At 45.9% G+C, this 17,367-nt stretch overlaps 1 protein-coding gene across 7 annotated transcripts in view; it reads left to right on the top strand.

Moving 5' to 3' along the window:
* The window catches only part of RBM6 (RNA binding motif protein 6), a 135,924-nt gene extending 125,108 nt beyond the window's left edge, over nucleotides 1–10,816 (top strand). For all 7 annotated transcript variants that reach the window (XM_019024186.3, XM_063703808.1, XM_019024188.3 and 4 more), the window contains 4 exons: nucleotides 1,951–2,025; nucleotides 3,703–3,800; nucleotides 8,778–8,907; nucleotides 10,575–10,816. In XM_019024186.3, coding sequence (XP_018879731.1) covers nucleotides 1,951–2,025; nucleotides 3,703–3,800; nucleotides 8,778–8,907; nucleotides 10,575–10,700 — 429 coding nt within the window. In that variant the 3' untranslated portion in view covers nucleotides 10,701–10,816. The remainder of the gene's footprint in view (nucleotides 1–1,950; nucleotides 2,026–3,702; nucleotides 3,801–8,777; nucleotides 8,908–10,574) is intronic.
* The last annotated feature ends 6,551 nt before the right edge of the window (nucleotides 10,817–17,367 follow it).

A 17,367-nucleotide genomic window follows, 5' to 3' on the forward strand; every position in this document is an offset into this window, starting at 1 on the left:
AGAATTGCTAGAACCTAGGAGGCAGAGGTTGCAGTGAGCCGAGATCGTGCCACTGCACTCCAGCCTGGGTAACAGAGCAAGACTCCATCTCTTAAAAAAACAAAAACAAAAACAAAAACTGTTGACTCTTATTATTGATGGGGATTATAGGGAATAAAAAAGATTATTTAGGCCGGGCCTAGTGGTTTACACCTGTAATCCCAGCACTTTGGGAGGCCAAGGCAGGTAGATCACTTGAGATCAGGAGTTTGAGACGAGCTTGGCCAACATGGTGAAACTGTCTCTACTAAAAATACAAAAATTACCTGGATGTGGTGGCGCATGCCTGTAATCCCAACTACTTGGGAGGTTGAGGCAGGAGAATCGCTTGAACCTGGGAGGCAAAGGTTGCAGTGAACCGAGATCACGCCACTGCACTCCAGCCTGGGTGACAGACCAAGACTCTATCTCAAAAAAAAAAAAAAAAAAAGCAGCAGCAGCTTATACAATCCTTCCTCAGTGTATATCAGCCCCAGTTCCTATCATTAAAACAGTCCAATTCAAGAATGAATTGCTCTGGATTAAGGTTATGCCTACCCTCAAAGAACTTCCATGTATAGGCCGAAGCCAAGCATTATGGCTGTGGCTAGGGTGCCAAATATGGAGGATGGGTAGAAAGAGAAAGGGTTGTGGAATAGGACATTACTTGCTGGGTTTCTCATCTTAGCTGTGTCATTAACGTTACAGTTGGACCTCAGATAAGCCCCTTTTCTTCTTTGGTCCTTGTAACTTCATCTGGTTCTATCCAGCTCTGACAGTGTGCAGTTTTCACCATAGGTGAGTCAAATTCTGCCATTTCTTCATGTAGTGAATATTGTTATGAGCCACAGCACAACATCTATACTTGGGATGTTAAACCGACATACATTGGTCTTCCCCTGCAGTATTCCCATTTATATGAACTGACCAAGGATCCAAATTATGGACAAATAAAGTCCCTAAATGGACTCACATTCTCAGAGCAATTTGTTTCACACCCCTTCTCTAGTAGATGTTGCAAGAGCAGGTGATGGAACTAGATTCAGACTTTCTCTGAATACAGAGCTCAAAGTTTTATTTAGCTAAAAGCTGAGAAGTTCTGCTTTTGGTAATAGGTACACTACTTTTCCCAGCCATTTCTGTGGAGGCTTTGCAAAGATAGGACTCTGAAAAGCTCCTCCTGATAATCCCTGGAACAGACTACCTCCCATGTCCTTTGACCTGAAGTTGTGAGTTGTCAGACTGACACATTGAAATTTCACCCATCTGATGTAAATACTAATAAATGACTAAAGAGATAAAAAGTAATCGTCAGGAAAGAGGAGCCACAGGTCTGGTGAATTCACAAACTGAACTGGTCATAGGACAGTGGAAAGTAGACTGTAGTACTTTTCCTTTCCTTAAGGTCGTCTGCTACAAAGAACCACCACTTCATGTAAGAGCTGCTTTGGACTCCTTAAGTTTCATACATATGTCTGAGGGCTTGTGTAGTAGAGCCATGCGTGAGGAATTTGCAAGTCTCAGAGCAGTCTCTTGGAACCCTGGGGCTCCTTTCCATGTTTCTCTGGGGGGTTGAAAGAGTGACTCATGTCTGGGAATGGTATGTATGGCAGAGTATGTGGGCATTTGGTTTTCTTCACTGGTGTGCCCACATCCTCTGTCCCATGATTTTCAACTTAGATAAAGAGATAGATATTTGTTTCCTACATCTTGGAGATAAGTAAAATGATATTCCTCTTATGCCATACCACATAACTAATCTGCATGACAAGACCAGTTAGGGATTGTTGCTTGCAGGATACAGTGATCATTTAGTAGATCTGGTCAATCAAAAGAGCTACAATCCAAAAGCAGCTATTGGGAAAGGCCTAGAAGCATTTCTAGGACCATTGTTTCTTAGACCTATACTCATAGAATTGCCTCTCTTCTCAGCAAAACCTGGAAATCCACCGGAAGATAAAACAGTCTGAGCAGGAGCTAGCCTATCTGGAAAGGAGAGAACGAGAGGTAAACTTTGGTGACCTATTACTCCCTTGACCTCAGCTCTTTTTGCTTTCTGATATAGACTTCATAGGCTGTGCTGATCCCTCCTTATAAGAAGATGGAGAACAAAAGCAGCCTCAAAAGATAGTGCATACATTTGCCAAATTATATAATACAATCAAAATAGGTGCTTTTTATTATTTGTAAGTTTATACTTCAATAAAGTTGATATCTTTTTTAAAAGGTGGTGTTAGGGTCTCTAGGTAGATAACACTCCTCTTTCCTGCTTAGCTTTTAAATTAGTTGAGTTAATGAACAAGTGTTAAATAGCGCTGCTGAAATAGCATCTTTTACTATTAAAGGCTAAGCTGGAGGAAGTAGCTTAGTGTCAGAGTCAAATGGACTTGCTACCTCAACCACACAGTTAGGGTGAATTACCCAGTCATAGGCTTCACTGGCCTCTCTCATGATGGTTAAGAACCCACCTATGGGTCAGGCACGCTGGCTCACGCCTGTAATCCCAGTACTTTGGGAGGCTGAGACGGGCGGATCACTTGAGCTCACAAGTTTGAAACCAGCCTGGGCGACATGGCGAAATCCTGTCTCTACAAAAAATATAAAAATTAGGTGGACATGGGGTGTGTGCCTGTAGTCCCAGCTACTTGAGAGGCTGAGGGAGGAGCTAGGAGGCAGAGGTTGCAGTGAGCTGAGTTTGTGCCACTGCGCTCCAGCCTGGGTCGTAGAGCCAGACCTTGTCTCAAAAAAAAAAAAAGGAAGCCACCTGTGGAGAGCCAGGCACAGTGGCACATGCATGTAATCCCAGCAGTTTAGGAGGCTGAGGTGGGAGAATTGCTTGAGCCCAAGAGTTCCAGGCTGCAGTGAGCTATGATCACAGCCCTGTACTCCAGCCTGGGTCACAGAGTAAGTCCCTGTCTCAAAACCAAACAAAAGAATCCACCTATGGAGGACTGTTAGAGATAGTGAATTCACAAACTGAACTGGCCATAGGACAGTGGAAAGTAGATTGTAGTACTTTTCCTTTCCTTAGAGTTGTCTACTACAAAGAACCACCTCTCCATGTAAGAGCTGCTTTGGACTCCTTAAGTTTTATATTATATGCCCGAGGGCTTGTATAGTGGAGGGCATGTGTACTTTCCCCTGCTTCTCAGAAGGGGAAAAGACAGCGGAACCAAGCATGCCAACTTATTCTTTCCAAATTTTTAAGTTAGGAAGTCACTGCTTTCTCTAGAAGAACGTGTAAAGGAGTGAGAGATTCCAGGAGTTACCAAGTGAGCTACTTTCACTTTAAAAGAAATAACAAGGCCGGGTGCGGTGGCTCACACCTGTTACCCCAGCACTTTGGGAGGCCGAGGCTGGTGGATCATGAGGTCAGGAGTTCGAGACTAGCCTGACTAACACAGTGAAACCCCGTCTCTACTAAAAATAGAAAAATTAGCTGGGCATTGTGGCACTCACCTGTAGTCCCAGCTACTTGGGAGGCTGAGGCAGGAGAATCGCTTGAACCTGGGAGGCGGAGGTTGCAGTGAGCTGAGATCATGCCAGTGTACTCCAGCCTGGGCAACAGAGTGAGACTCTGTCTCAAGAAAAAAATAATAATAATAACAGCAATGGGGTAGAATTTCCCCACTCCCCAATTCCCTCAGGTGGCAATCTCAGGTCTGCTCTTCTGCTTACCAACAGGGAAAGTTTAAAGAAAGAGGAAATGATCGCAGGGAAAAGCTCCAGTCTTTTGACTCTCCAGAAAGGAAACGGATTAAGTACTCCAGGGAAACTGACAGGTAAGCCAGGAACTCTTCATTCAGCCTAGGCCTCAAGGCCTAATGATAAAACCACCTCCTCCTTCAACTGTACTGCTGTTTTCTGTCTCAAGGAGATGATATTATGAGTAGATTCTGTCTGAACTGCTAAAACATGAGGTCTATGCCAGCCTTTTTACTATCTGTCTTTATACGGGGAGTGTACATGGAAGGTTGGCTGGCAGCTTCACCTTCCCAAAGCCAGGGCTGGAGTAGCCATGATCGGGAACCCTTTCTGTCTTCATCAGTAATACTGCACCCTCTTTACGGGCCTGATAAGAATGTCACACTCTTGGGCTTTTTCTCTAGGGAACCTCCATTCTCACACATAGGTGCTAAATAAATGGTTGGCTGCTGATGGAGATGTATGATATCTAGCTTCCTATACTTGTTTTCAGTCAGCTAGTTCCCAAGTTGTAAGCCCAGAGTTATATAGAATTTGTTGATAACCCACTGTTTACAGGTGTTAAGTGCAAGAAATACTCAGGTGGACAAGACATAGATTATCCTTGACTGAACACAGAATAGACAAGACTTAGGTGATGGTGCGTCTCATAGGGCAGACACAGAAATCAGTGGGGAAGGGAAGGGCATTTCAGGGAATTTCATATACCAGGGATACAAGAGCTTATGATGTGTTTGAGCAGTTGCAAATAGTTTGATGGTCCTGAACACTGCAGGTATATTGTTGAGTGACAGTAGATAAGCCTGGTCCAAAAGATGCAGGCCAGTTCATGAAGTTTAAACACCTTGAACACCTTGCTAAGGCTTTATCTTAAAGGCAGTGGAAGGTCATGGAATAATTTTAAGCAGGGTATTGACTTAGCTTTGCATTTTGGAGAGATTACTAATCATGTGGAAGATGAGTTTGTAGAGAGACTAATTCATTATGCAAATTCTATAGTAATTCAAGTGAGAGATCATGATTGCCTGAGTGAAGGTGATGAATCTAGAAAGGAGAGTGGCCTATAATCCCAACACAGAGAGGCTGAGGAAGGAGGATCTCTTGAGCCTAGGAGTTCCAGGCCAGCCTAGGCAACATAGGGAGAAGGGAGACCCTGCCTCTATTTAAAAAAAGAAAAGAAAAGAAAAGAAAAAGAGTGTGGCTTAGAGAGAGGTATCAGATCTGCCAGTCTTTGTGATCACCTGGGGAAAGGGAGAAGTCACTGATGGTGTTCAGGTCTCTGGTCTCTGGATAGCTAGGAGGAGAAGGGACAGTAAAGTCCTTGAAAAGGAAAAATGGGGGCCAGGCGTGGTGGCTTATGCCTGTAATCCCAGCACTTTGGGAGGCCGAGGCGGGTGGATCACAAGGTCAGGAGTTCGAGACCAGCCTGGCCAAGATGGTGAAACCCCTTCTCTACTAAAAATATAACAATTAGCTGGGCACTGTGGCAGGCACCTGTAATCCCAGCTACTCAGGAGGCTGGGGCATAAGAATTGCTCAAACCTGGGAGGCAGAGGTTGCAGTGAGCTGAGATCATGCCACTGCACTCTAGCCTGGGCGACAGAGCAAGACTCTTTCTCAAAAAAAAAAAAAAGAAAAAAAGAAAAGGAAAGGAAAAATGGGGCCAGGTGTGGTGGCTCACACCTGTAATCCCAGCACTTTGGGAGGCCGAGGCAGGTGGATCACTTAAGGTCAGGAGTTCGAGACCAGCCTGGCCAAGATGGTGAAACCCCTTCTCTACTAAAAATATAACAATTAGCTGGGCACTGTGGCAGGCACCTGTAATCCCAGCTACTCAGGAGGCTGGGGCATAAGAATTGCTCAAACCTGGGAGGCAGAGGTTGCAGTGAGCTGAGATCATGTCACTGCACTCTAGCCTGGGCGACAGAGCAAGACTCTTTCTCAAAAAAAAAAAAAAAGAAAAGGAAAGGAAAAATGGGGCCAGGTGTGGTGGCTCACACCTGTAATCCCAGCACTTTGGGAGGCCGAGGCAGGTGGATCACTTAAGGTCAGGAGTTCGAGACCAGCCTGGCCAACATGGTGAAACCCTGTCTCTACCAAAAATATAAAAAAATTAGCCAGGCGTGGTGGTGGGTACCTGTAATCCCAGCTACTCGGGAGACTGGGGCAGGAGAATCGCTTGAACATGGGAGGTGGAGGTTGCAGTGAGCCAAGATTGCACCACTGTACTCTAGCCTGGGTAATAGAGCGAGACTCCAAATCAAAAAAAAAAAAAAGAAAAGAAAAGGAAAAGTGGGTAACAAGTGGATGCATGAGCAGGAGGAAAGGGAGATAATTGACAGAGCAAGGCACTTGAGGAGGCTGGACAGGTTTTGGGGCTCTGGCATTCCAGCTTATTTGATCCAACCCACAATAAGAGAAGTATTTTTGTATCATGGCCCAATCATAAAGTGTGTGTGTGCACAACTGAAAAAGTTTTCATCTAAAATACTTTCTTACCAGGTACAGTGAACCCTGATATTTTTGTCAAGTCTAGTCTCTCTTCATTTTTATGAGTTGTTACAGTGGGACCATTTAGTGTGACATTCCATTGGGTCATTCTCTGCAATTTGAAATACAGTGGATTAGGACTAGGTGAAGGAGTCAGCCATCAGGACACCTTGGCCTTGAGTCTTCTGGGACAAGGCTTAGGTGGGGTGCAGAAAGAGACCCTTCTTTATTCTCAGCACCCTTTATACCGCATTCTCCTGGCTCTTCTCCTTTCCAGTCACCTTTTCTGCTCCTTTTCCTTTTCTGGATAAATCCAGGTGTTCTCTAGGACTCTTCTCTCAGTGCTTCTTTGGTCTTGCTGCTCTACCCTCTTGACCTGGGCTTTCTAAGGTACCCATGGCCTCAACCACCACCACAGTCTAATAAGTCCAAATCTCCTGTATTATTATTTCAGAGTAGCAGCATCATAGCATCACTGTCTACATGGTCTGATCCATCCTCCTCCTTTATCCCCTGTGTCCAATTAGTGACCAAATGCCTAATTAAGTCTTGCCCCCTGTCTTAGTCTGTTTTATGATACCATAACTGAATACCACAGACTGGGTAATTTATAATGAACAGAAATTTATTTGGCTCATGCTTCTGGAGGCTGGGAGGTCCAAGACTGAGGAGCTGCATCTGGTGAGGGCCTTCTTGCTGTGTCACCTCATGGTGGAAAGTGAAAGAACAAGAGAGCTTAGGCAAAAGAGGGGATTGGGAGAAAGAAACCAGACTAATCATTTTATCAGGAGAATCCACTCCCGCAATAACAGCATTAATCCATTTGTGAGGGCAGAGCTCTCATGACCTAATCACTTCCTGAAGTTTCACCTCTCAATACTGTTGCATTGGGGATTATGTTTCCGACATATGTACTTTGAGGGACACATTTAAACCACAGCATCTCCCATTCTATTCCACCTCCACACTGGACTCCTACTCCCAGTCTTTGCTCCCACTGTTCTTCAGTCCATTCTCTACCCTGCCACCAAGATGACTTTTGTAAAGAGAAATCTACTCTTATAACTTGTCTTTTTACAAACCATATACCTTGCCTACAGGGAGGCCTGAGCTCCAACTTTTGCCAGAAGGATGAGGTTCAGAGACATGATTTAGCTTAATAAGTTCAAGGTTTTTTACAGTCTGACCCCATGCAGCCTTTTTTTTTTTTTCTTTTTTTTTGAGACAGAGTCTCATTCTGTCGCCCAGGCTGGAGCGCAATGGCACGATCTTGGCTCACTGCAACCTCTGCCTCCCAGGTTCAAGTGATTCTCCTGCCTCAGCCTCCCAAGTAGCTGGGACTACAGGCTAATGTTTGTATTTTTAGTAGAGAGGGGTTTCACCTGTTGGTCAGGGTGGTCTCGAACTCCTGACCTCAGGTGATCCACCCGCCTTGGCCTCCCAAAGTGCTGGGATTACAGGCGTGAGTCACTGCACCCGGCCACCAAGCAGCCTTACCTTTGTCAGTTTCTACTACTCCTCTCTTGGACAAATTGTCTTTTGTGTCTCCTTGCTTGTGTCCTCCTTTTCTCTTACACAAACTCCTTATTTCGAGATCCAATTCAGATGTATCTTCCTGTTGAAATTCCTGTCATTTTTGGTGATGCCCCTTCAGAGTTTTCGTTCCTTCTACTGCATTTCTTTCTTTTTTTTTTTTTTTTTGAAACAGTTTCACTCTTGTTGCCCAGGCTGGAGTGTAATGGCGCGATATCGGCTAACCACAACCTCCACCTCCTGGGTTCAAGCGATTCTCCTGCCTCAGCCTCCCGAGTAGCTAGGATTACAGGCATGCGCCACCACACCCGGCTAATTTTGTATTTTTAGTAGAGACAGGGTTTCTCCATGTTGGTCAGGCTGGTCACGAACTCCCAACCTCAGGTGATCTGCCCACCTCAGCCTCCCAAAGTGATTCCTTCTACTGTATTTCTATAGCAGACATCTACTGTTGCTACATCCATGGTTGAGCTCTCTTCAATGTTCTATAAGCATCTCTTGACATAATTTTTGAGACCTTTCTTGTGAACAGGGCCATATCTTAGTAGTCTGTGTACCCAACAACAAAACATAGCTATCAGGCACTCAGAGGTACTGTTTAATATACTTACTTAATAAGAGGCAGATATGAATCAAGAGGACAGAGATTTTATATTAGGCTTATAAGCAGGTCATCATCAAAATGATGGTGTCAGGTTGGGCACGGTGGCTCATGCCTGTAATCCAGCACTTTGGGAGGCCAAGGCATGCGGATTACCTGAGGTCAGGAGTTTGAGAGCAGCCTGGCCAACACAGTGAAACTCTGTCTCTACTGAAAAAAAAAAAATTAAAAATTAGCCAGGTGTGGTGGCGGGCACCTGTAATCCCAGCTAATCGGGAGGCTGAGGCAGGAGAATCGCCTGAACCCAGGAGGCAGAAGTTGCAGTAAGCTGAGTTCGAGCCATTGCACTCCAGCCTGGGCAAAAAGAGTGAAACTCCGTCTCAAAAAAAAAAAAAAAAAAAGGAAGTGATGGTGTCTGCTTCTTTTGCAGTGATCGTAAACTTGTTGATAAAGAAGATATCGACACTAGCAGCAAAGGAGGCTGTGTCCAACAGGCTACTGGCTGGAGGAAAGGGACAGGCCTGGGATATGGCCATCCTGGATTGGCTTCATCAGAGGAGGTAAAATGGTTTCCATCTTTTGGGGGGTGACACGAACCTGGAATGTAATTAACTTTCACTTTCTGGCCTAGAGTGATGTCTTTGCCATTTTGCTGGGCTTTCTCTACTGCTGGGATAGGACATGAGAGTTGAACACTTCAGCCTTGAATACTGGGTTATAGCTTGGCAGGCTAGGCCCTTTGCAGTTTGGAGTTAGGAAGAGAAGGAAGGAGTTGGAATGGATTTCATCATACCTTTACACGGAGTAAATAGTAGAGCAGTATCTGAGGCAGTTTGAGACTGAAAAATCATTTGGGCAGAAGAACCAGGGAATCAGCAGTGAAAGGTACAGAGGCATCTCTGAGAGGGACTGTCAGCGGAAGTCTTTGGTGGCTAAAATTTAAGGAGCATGTTGTTCTGGTTCCCATGAAGGACTTTGCCCCTCATATTTCAAGCAGAAAAGGTGATAAGAGGGAACATTACCCATTTTGTGTTGGCTTGCTTCTCCTCTGAAAATGCCAACCATAAGAGATTGGCTTATTTCTCTCCTACCGAGTTTCTCATATCTCTGGTGTTAAAGCCTGTATCTTGCAATCATAGCATCACCACCCACCTTAATTCATCTTGGGTATTTGTTTAATAATGAAAGATTCTTTTCTTTTTTTTTTTTGAGACAGAGTCTTGCTCTGTCGCCCAGGCTGGAATGCAGTGGTGCGATCTCAGCTCACTGCAATCTCCTCCTCCCAGGTTCAAGCAATTCTCCCACCCCAACCTCCTGAGTAGCTGGGATTACAGGTGCGTGCCACCATACCCAGCTAATTTTTGTGTTTTTAGTAGAGACAGAGTTTTGCCATGTTGGCCAGGCTGGTCTCGAACTCCTGGCCTCAAGTGATCCGCCCACCTCAGCCTCCCAAAGTGTTGGGATTACAGGCGTGAGCCACTGTGCCCGGCCAAAAGATTCTTAAAAAAAATTATCCTGCCAGGGTCCGGGCGCAGTGGCTTATGCTTGTAATCCCAGCACTTTGGGAGGCCGAGGTGGGTGGATCACAAGGTCAGGAGTTCGAGACCAGCCTGACCAAGATGATGAAACCCCTGTCTCTACTAAAAATACAAAAATTAGCCGGGTGCAGTGGCGCGCGCCTGTAATCCCAGCTACTCAGGAGGCTGAGGCAGAAGAATCGCTTGTACCGGGGAGGCAGAGGTTGCAGTGAGCCAAGATCTTGATCGTGCCACTGCACTCCAGCCTGGGTGACCAGAGCGAGACTCTGTCTCAAAAAAAAATTATTCTGCCAGGTGTGGTGGCTCACATCTGTAATCCCAACACTTTGGGAGGCCAAGGTGGGCGGATCACTTGAGGCCAGGAGTTCGAGACCAGCCTGGCCAACATAGCGAAACCCTGTCTCTACTAAAAATACAAAAATTAGCCGGGCGTGGTGGCAGGCGCCTGTAGTCCCAGCTACTCAGAGGCTGAGGCACAAGAATTGCTTGAACCCGGGAGGCAGACTTGCAGTGAGCCCAGATAGCACCACTGCACTCTAGCCTGGGCGACAGAGCATGACTCCATCTAAAAAAAAAAAAATTATCCTATATACTGCTTCTTACTGGTCCAGAAATGCCTGTGGTCAAAGACCAGCGCTGAGGCTAATTAATCTATAGGGCCCACTTCATAGTTTGTCTTTGTTTTACAGGCTGAAGGCCGGATGAGGGGCCCCAGTGTTGGAGCCTCAGGAAGAACCAGCAAAAGACAGTCCAACGAGACTTACCGAGATGCTGTTCGAAGAGTCATGTTTGCTCGGTATAAAGAACTCGATTAAGAATGGAGACAAGTTCCATGGGACACAACCTCCCTCTTGTTTTGTTTGTCTCTTCTTTTCTTTTGTTACTGTTCTTGCTGCTAGAACTTTTTTAAATAAACTTTTTTTCAATGTGATTATCTTTTTGTTATTTTTTTTTCCCAGAGATAGGTGGGAGTGGGGCTACTGGTAGGAGAGAGAGAGTGCTTCCCGTCTCTACTAAAAATATAAAAATTAGCCGGGCATGGTGGTGGGCGCCTGTAATCCCAGCTACTGGGGAGGCTTAGGCAGGAGAATCACTTCCAGGAGGTGGAGATTGCAGTGAGCTGAGATTGCGCCACTGTACTTCAAGCCTGGGCAACAAGAGCAAGACTCCATCTCAAAATAAAATAAAATAAAAGGGCTATATAAGGCCAGGTACGGTAGGTGGCTCACTCCTGTAATCCCAGCACTTTGGGAGGCCAAGGAAGGCAGATCGCTTGAGGTCAGGAGTTCGAGACCAGCCTGGCCAACATGGTGAAACCCTGTCTCTACTAAAAATACAAAAATTAGCTGGGCATGGTGGTGCATTCCCAACTACTCAGGAAGCCAAGGCAGGAGAATTGCTTAAGCCTGGGAGGAGGTTGCAGCAAGCCGAGATTATGTCACTGCACTCCATCCTGGGTGACAGAGCAAGAAAAAAAAGGACTATATAACCTATAAGCATGTTTTTGTTTTGTTTTAAATTTTGCTCTATTTCTTTGGCTATGAGAGCCTATTATAACTTTTAAAAATCCTGGCCTGGCATGGTGGCTTACACCTAAAATCCCAGCACTTTCAGAGGCTGAGGTGAGAGGATCACTTGAGCCCAGGAGGTTGAGGCTGCAGTGAGTGCAGTGATCACACCACTGCACTCTAACCTGGGCAATGGAGTGAGATCCTGTCTCAGAAAAATAAAATTCCTCAGGGTTACATATCACAGTACTAAAAATTTCACTTTGCACATGTCTCAAGGGAAGAATGTTTCTTAGGAAGAGAACTGAGACCACCATTTGGATAGCATAAGGCAGGTCAGATCATCTTTATCAGAACTATTTAGCTGTACTGTCATGGTGAGAAAGCAGCAATAGGTAATCTGTAAACAAGTGGTTGTGGCTATGTTCTAATAAAACTTTATTCACAAAGACAGAATTGGCCTGTGAGTTTTAGTTTGCCAACCCCTTGCCTAAGGGAATGGTTTGTATACAGAAGGCTGGACCAAGGAGGGCTGAAATATACTCTGTTAAAGGTGGGTGTGGCAGAGGGTTTGGGAGAGATGGGGGGTGAGGAGTGGGAGAGGTTAGGGAGAATATGCTAAGAAGAAAACATGAACAGGAATAGTAAATCTGAATTTATTTGCCATGCTGTGTCCAGATCTAATTTTTCTCTTTAATAAGTCTTTATTCCTCCAAAAGGGAAAACAAACAAAATCAGGAGCACATTAGCTTAGAAACTGAGAGCCCCATGTTCTGGGCCTTGCTACTAGTGCTGCATTACTTACATAAGATGGGCCATTTGAATCTATCAGCACTAGACAAGTGCACTTTAAAAACCCTTCTGATCTAACGATGGTCTGCAGATTCATCTGTGAAGTAACTCATTACTTCCTGTCTGAGTAGGTCAAAATTCTTTTTGGAAGCTGGTCTAGTTTTGTCCTGAACTGGCCAGACCAGGTTTTCCTTCTAACCCTATGTCACCCGACTGGACCTGTCATGAGGTATGGAACACATTAAATGCTTCACTAATGAAGTTGTTAACTCAACATAGGCAGCATCCAATTATTAAGTGTTGGTATGTGTTTTGAAAGCTTAGTCTACTTGTCACTGGGGATTATAGCAAGACTGATGTTGGCCTCTGCCCATATAACTCAGTCCATTGGGAAAAATGGACATTGAGCAATTACTGACAGAATGAGACCCTCAAGGGAGAAATACAGTATGCTATGGAGACAGCATGACATAGACTTGTTTTTTGGTTTTTTTGAGACAGAGTCTTGCTCTGTCGCCAGGCTGGAGTGCGGTGGCGCAATCTTGGCTCACTGCAACCTCTGCCTTCCAGGTTCAAGCGATTCTTCTGCCTCAGCCTCCTGAGTAGCTGGGACTACAGGCGCATGCCACCACGCCTGCTAATTTTTGTATTTTCAGTAGAGACAGGGTTTCACCATGTTGTCCAAGATGGTCTCGATCACTTGACCCTGTGATCCGCCCACCTCGGCCTCCGAAAGTGCTGGGATTACAGGCATGAGCCACCATGCCTGCCTTTTTTTTTTTTCTTTTTTTGAGATGCACTTTTCACTCTTGTTGCCCAGGCCGGAGTGCAATGGCCTGATCTTGGCTCACTGCAACCTCCACCTCCCATGTTCAAGCAATTGTCTTGCCTCAGCCTCCCTAGTAGCTGGGATTACAGGCGCCCACCACCATGTGTGACTAATTTTTGTATTTTTAGTAGAGATGGGGTTTCACCATGTTGACCAGGCTGGTCTCGAACTTCTGAGCGCAGGGTGATCCGCCCACCTTGGCATCCTAAAGTGCTGAGATTACATCTTCCCTGAAGTAAGTGTTTAAGCTCAGATGTAGTTTGGCCCATGGCCTAGGTTGGTTTGTTCTTCCTAGTTTAACTTTTCCTTTGTAGTGGAGATTTTGCTTTTGGAAATAAGGTCTGAAATTTTTTTTTTTTTTTTTTTTACTTTAACTTCTGGGATACATGGGCAGAACGTGGAGGTTCGTTACATAGGTATACATGTACATGTGCGTGGTGGTTTGCTGCAACTATCAACCAATCATCTGGGGTTTTGTTTGTTTGTTTGTTTGTTTGAGACGGAGTCTTGCTCTGTCGCCAGGCTGGAGTGCAATGGCGGGATCTCGGCTCACTGCAACCTCCACTTCCCGGGTTCAAGTGATTCCCCTGCCTCAGCCTCTGAAGTAGCTGGGACTACAGGCACACGCCACCACGCTCGGCTAATTTTTTGTATTTTAGTAGAGACGGGGTTTCACCATGTTGGCCAGGATGGTCTCAATCTCCTGAGCTCATGATCCACCTGCCTCGGCCTCCCAAAGTGCTGGGATTACAGGCGTGAGCCACCACGCCTGGCATCAACTAGGTTTTAAGCCCCGCATGCATTAGGTATTTATCCTAATCCTCTCCCTCCCCTTGTCCCTGTGTGTGATGTTCCCCTCCCTGTGTCCATGTGTTCTCATTGTTCAACTCCCACTTATGAGTGAGAACATGCAAGGTCTGAAATTTTTTTTCCTTTTTCTTTCTTTTTGAGATGGAGTCTCTCTCTGTTGCCCAGGCTGGAGTGCATGGCGCGATCTCAGCTCACTGCAACCTCTGCCTGCCAGGTTCAAGAGATTCTCCTGCCTCAGCCTCCTGAGTAGCTGGAATTGCAGGCGTCTGTCAGCATGCCCAGCTAACTTTTGTATTTTTGGTAGAGGGGGGGTTTCACCATGTTGGTCAGGCTGTTCTCAAACTCCTGACCTCAGGTGATTCACCTGCCTTGGCCTCCCATTGTGCTGGGATTTACAGGCGTGAGCCACTGTGCCCGGCCAACGTCTGAATTTATTATATTATTTTATTTATTTATTTATTTTTCCCAGGCTTGAGTGCAGTGGCGCGATCTCGGCTCACTGCAAGCTCCGCCTCCCGGGTTCATGCCATTCTCCTGCCTCAGCCTCCCAAGTAGCTGGGACTACAGGCGCCCGCCACCATGCCTGGATAATTTTTTGTATTTTACTAGAGACGGGGTTTCACCATGTTAGCCAGGATGGTCTCGATCTCCTGACCTCGTGATCCACCCACCTCTGCCTCCTAAAGTGCTGGGATTACAGGCATGAGCCACCGCACCCGGCCATGAAATTTTTAATACACTTTGTTTTTTGTGTTTTTTTTTTTTTTTGAGACAGACTCCCTCTGTGTTATCCATGCTGGAGTGCAGTGGCAAGATCACGACTGACTGCAACCTCCACCTCCTGGGTTCAAGCAATTTTCCTGCCTCAGCCTCCTGAGTAGCTCGGACTACAGGCACATGCCACTACGCCGCGCTAAGTTTTGTATTTTTTTAGTAGAGACTGGGTTTCACCATGTTGGCCAGGCTGGTCTTGAACTCCTGACCTCAAATGATCTGCCTGCCTGGGCCTCCTAAAGTGCTGACATTACAGGCCTGAGCCACCATGCCTAGCCTTAATATACTTTTAAAAGCAGTACCAGCTGGGCTTGGTGGCTCACACCTGTAACCCCAGCACTTTGGGAGGCCCAAGCGGTGGATCACTGGAGGTCGGGAGTTCAAGACCAGCCTGATCAACATGGAGAAACCCCATCTCCATTAAAAATACAAAATTTGCCGGGCATGGTGGCACATGTTTGTAATCCCACCTACTCGGGAGGCTGAGGCAGGAGAATCGCTTGAACCCAGGAGGTGGAGGTTGTGGTTAGCCGAGATTGCACCATTGCACTCCAGCCTGGGCAACGAGCAAAACTCCATCTCAAAAAAAAAAAAAAAGCACCTGATAGCTTTTTTTTTTTTTTCCTTTTTGAAACGGAGTCTTGCTCTGTCGCTCAGGCTGGAATGCAGTGGCACGATCTCTGCTCACTGCAAGCTCCGCCTCCTGGATTCACTCCATTCTCCTGCCTCAGCCTCCCCAGTAGCTGGGACTACAGGCGCCTGCCACCATGCCCGGCTAATTTTTTTTTTTATTTTTTAGTAGAGGTGGGGTTTCACTGTGTTAGCCAGGATGGTCTCAATCTCCTGACCTCGTGATCCGCCCACCTCGGCCTCCCAAAGTGCTGGGATTACAGGCGTGAGCCACCGTGCCCAGCCTTTTTTTTTTTTTTTGAGACAGTCTCGCTCTGCTTGCTCTGTCACCCAGGCTGGAGTGCAGTGGGGCCATCTCGGCTCACTGCAACCTCTGCCTCCCAGGTTTAAGCAATTCTTGTGGCTCAGCCTCCTGAGTAGCTGGGACTACAGTCACGCACCACCATGCCTGGCTAATTTTTGTATTTTTAGTAGAGACGGGGTTTCACCATGTTGGCCAGGCTGGTTTCGAACTCCTGATCTCAAGTGATCTGCCCACCTCGGCCTCCCAAAGTGCTGGGATTACAGGCATGAGCCACCACGCCCAGGCCTGAGAGCAATAATTTAAGCCTACTCTTAGAATAACCCTGTATGGTAGATGCACCTGAATGTGTGTTCCCAACTAGGGAATCTGGGAGTGACCAACTAGAGCTTAGTTCCTTACCTATGATAAACATCTTAGCCCCTAGTCTGTCACATGGAACACGGGACATACAGGAGATTGAGGCCCTGAGTTTTGGGGCAAATGAAGTTTGCCAGGTGGAGGTCATTAGGGAGAGAGTATTATTAAGTGAATATGCTATATACGCTGCATGATGTTTGCAGGCGGTTGTGGTTTTCCTGCCCAGCCCACTGGCACTGGGCCATGCGGATATGTTTTCCTGTTATCCAGCCATCACCACTGGACCATTTTTTTTTTTTTTTTTTTTTTTTTTGAGACAGAGCCTCACTCTGTCGCCCAGGCTGAAGTGCAGTGGCGCGATCTTGGCTCGCTGCAACCTCCTTCCCTCGGGTTCAAGCGATTCTCCTGCCTCAGCCTCACGAGTAGCTGGGATTATAGGCACCTGCCACGGCACCCGGCTAACTTTTGTATTTTTAATAGAGACGGGGTTTCACCATCTTGGCCAGGCTAGTCTTGAACTCCGGACGTCGTGATCCACCTGCCTCGGCCTCCCAAAGTGCTGGGATTACAGGTGTGAGCCACCACGTCTGGCCACCACTGGACCATTTCTGTACGTAAGGTGGTTCTCCTTTCCAGCCCACTGCCACTGGGCTCTTTTCTCTGTATATAAGCCCCTAATATAAGGTTGGAGATAAAGTATTCACGGTTTTTGTCATTTAAAGTAATAAAACCTCACATTTCATTTGCTGGCTCTAGGTCTCTTCTTCAGCCTCTTGAACCTGGTTCCTTCCCTTGTTGACGTTAATAGGGTTTCAGCACAACACTTGGGTACTGATTAAAGTAAGAATGGGTGTGAAAACTGTCACCCTGTGATGTCCCTGGGAAGTTCCCTGAGGCTTTTGATGCCAGGGCAGAGATCTTCAGTAATTTTCTTCACTACTTTATCCCTAGGGCCTGGCACAGGGCCTAATGATAATGGCACAGGTACTCAATAAATGAATAAATAATGCTGAGCTCATAGATTTATAGAAAATACTTGTCGGATTGAATTTTGATTATATCTCTTCCTTAGTTCATCAAAGCCCATCTTTGACAAAAGAAGTCATTTGGTTTCTTGGTATGGGCAAGAATTCTTCCATACAATTTTTTCTTCTTTATCTTCTAGAGCAATAGATCCCAGCCTGGAACCAAAACATGTGAACCAGTCTCTTCTTTTGCCAAGTGGTAGGAGATTTTTTTTAAAAAACACGATCATGATTTCATTAAAGAGGGGAACTTTTTTTTTCACATTCAGAAACTAGAAAAGACAATCTTAAAGGACTATCCTTTATTGAACATATGTGGCTTTATTTAAAACAAAGAGCAACTCACTCTGATGTCTTTCTTTTTCTTACATCAGCTACCAGACAGGCCTTTGGCAGCAGAGCTCTGGAGCTCAACAGGCCAATGTCTAAAAGAAGATCAGCTACCAGAGATAA

This window comes from Gorilla gorilla, chromosome 2 (assembly GCF_029281585.2).
Source record: "Gorilla gorilla gorilla isolate KB3781 chromosome 2, NHGRI_mGorGor1-v2.1_pri, whole genome shotgun sequence".
NCBI classification, from domain to species: domain Eukaryota; kingdom Metazoa; phylum Chordata; class Mammalia; order Primates; family Hominidae; genus Gorilla; species Gorilla gorilla.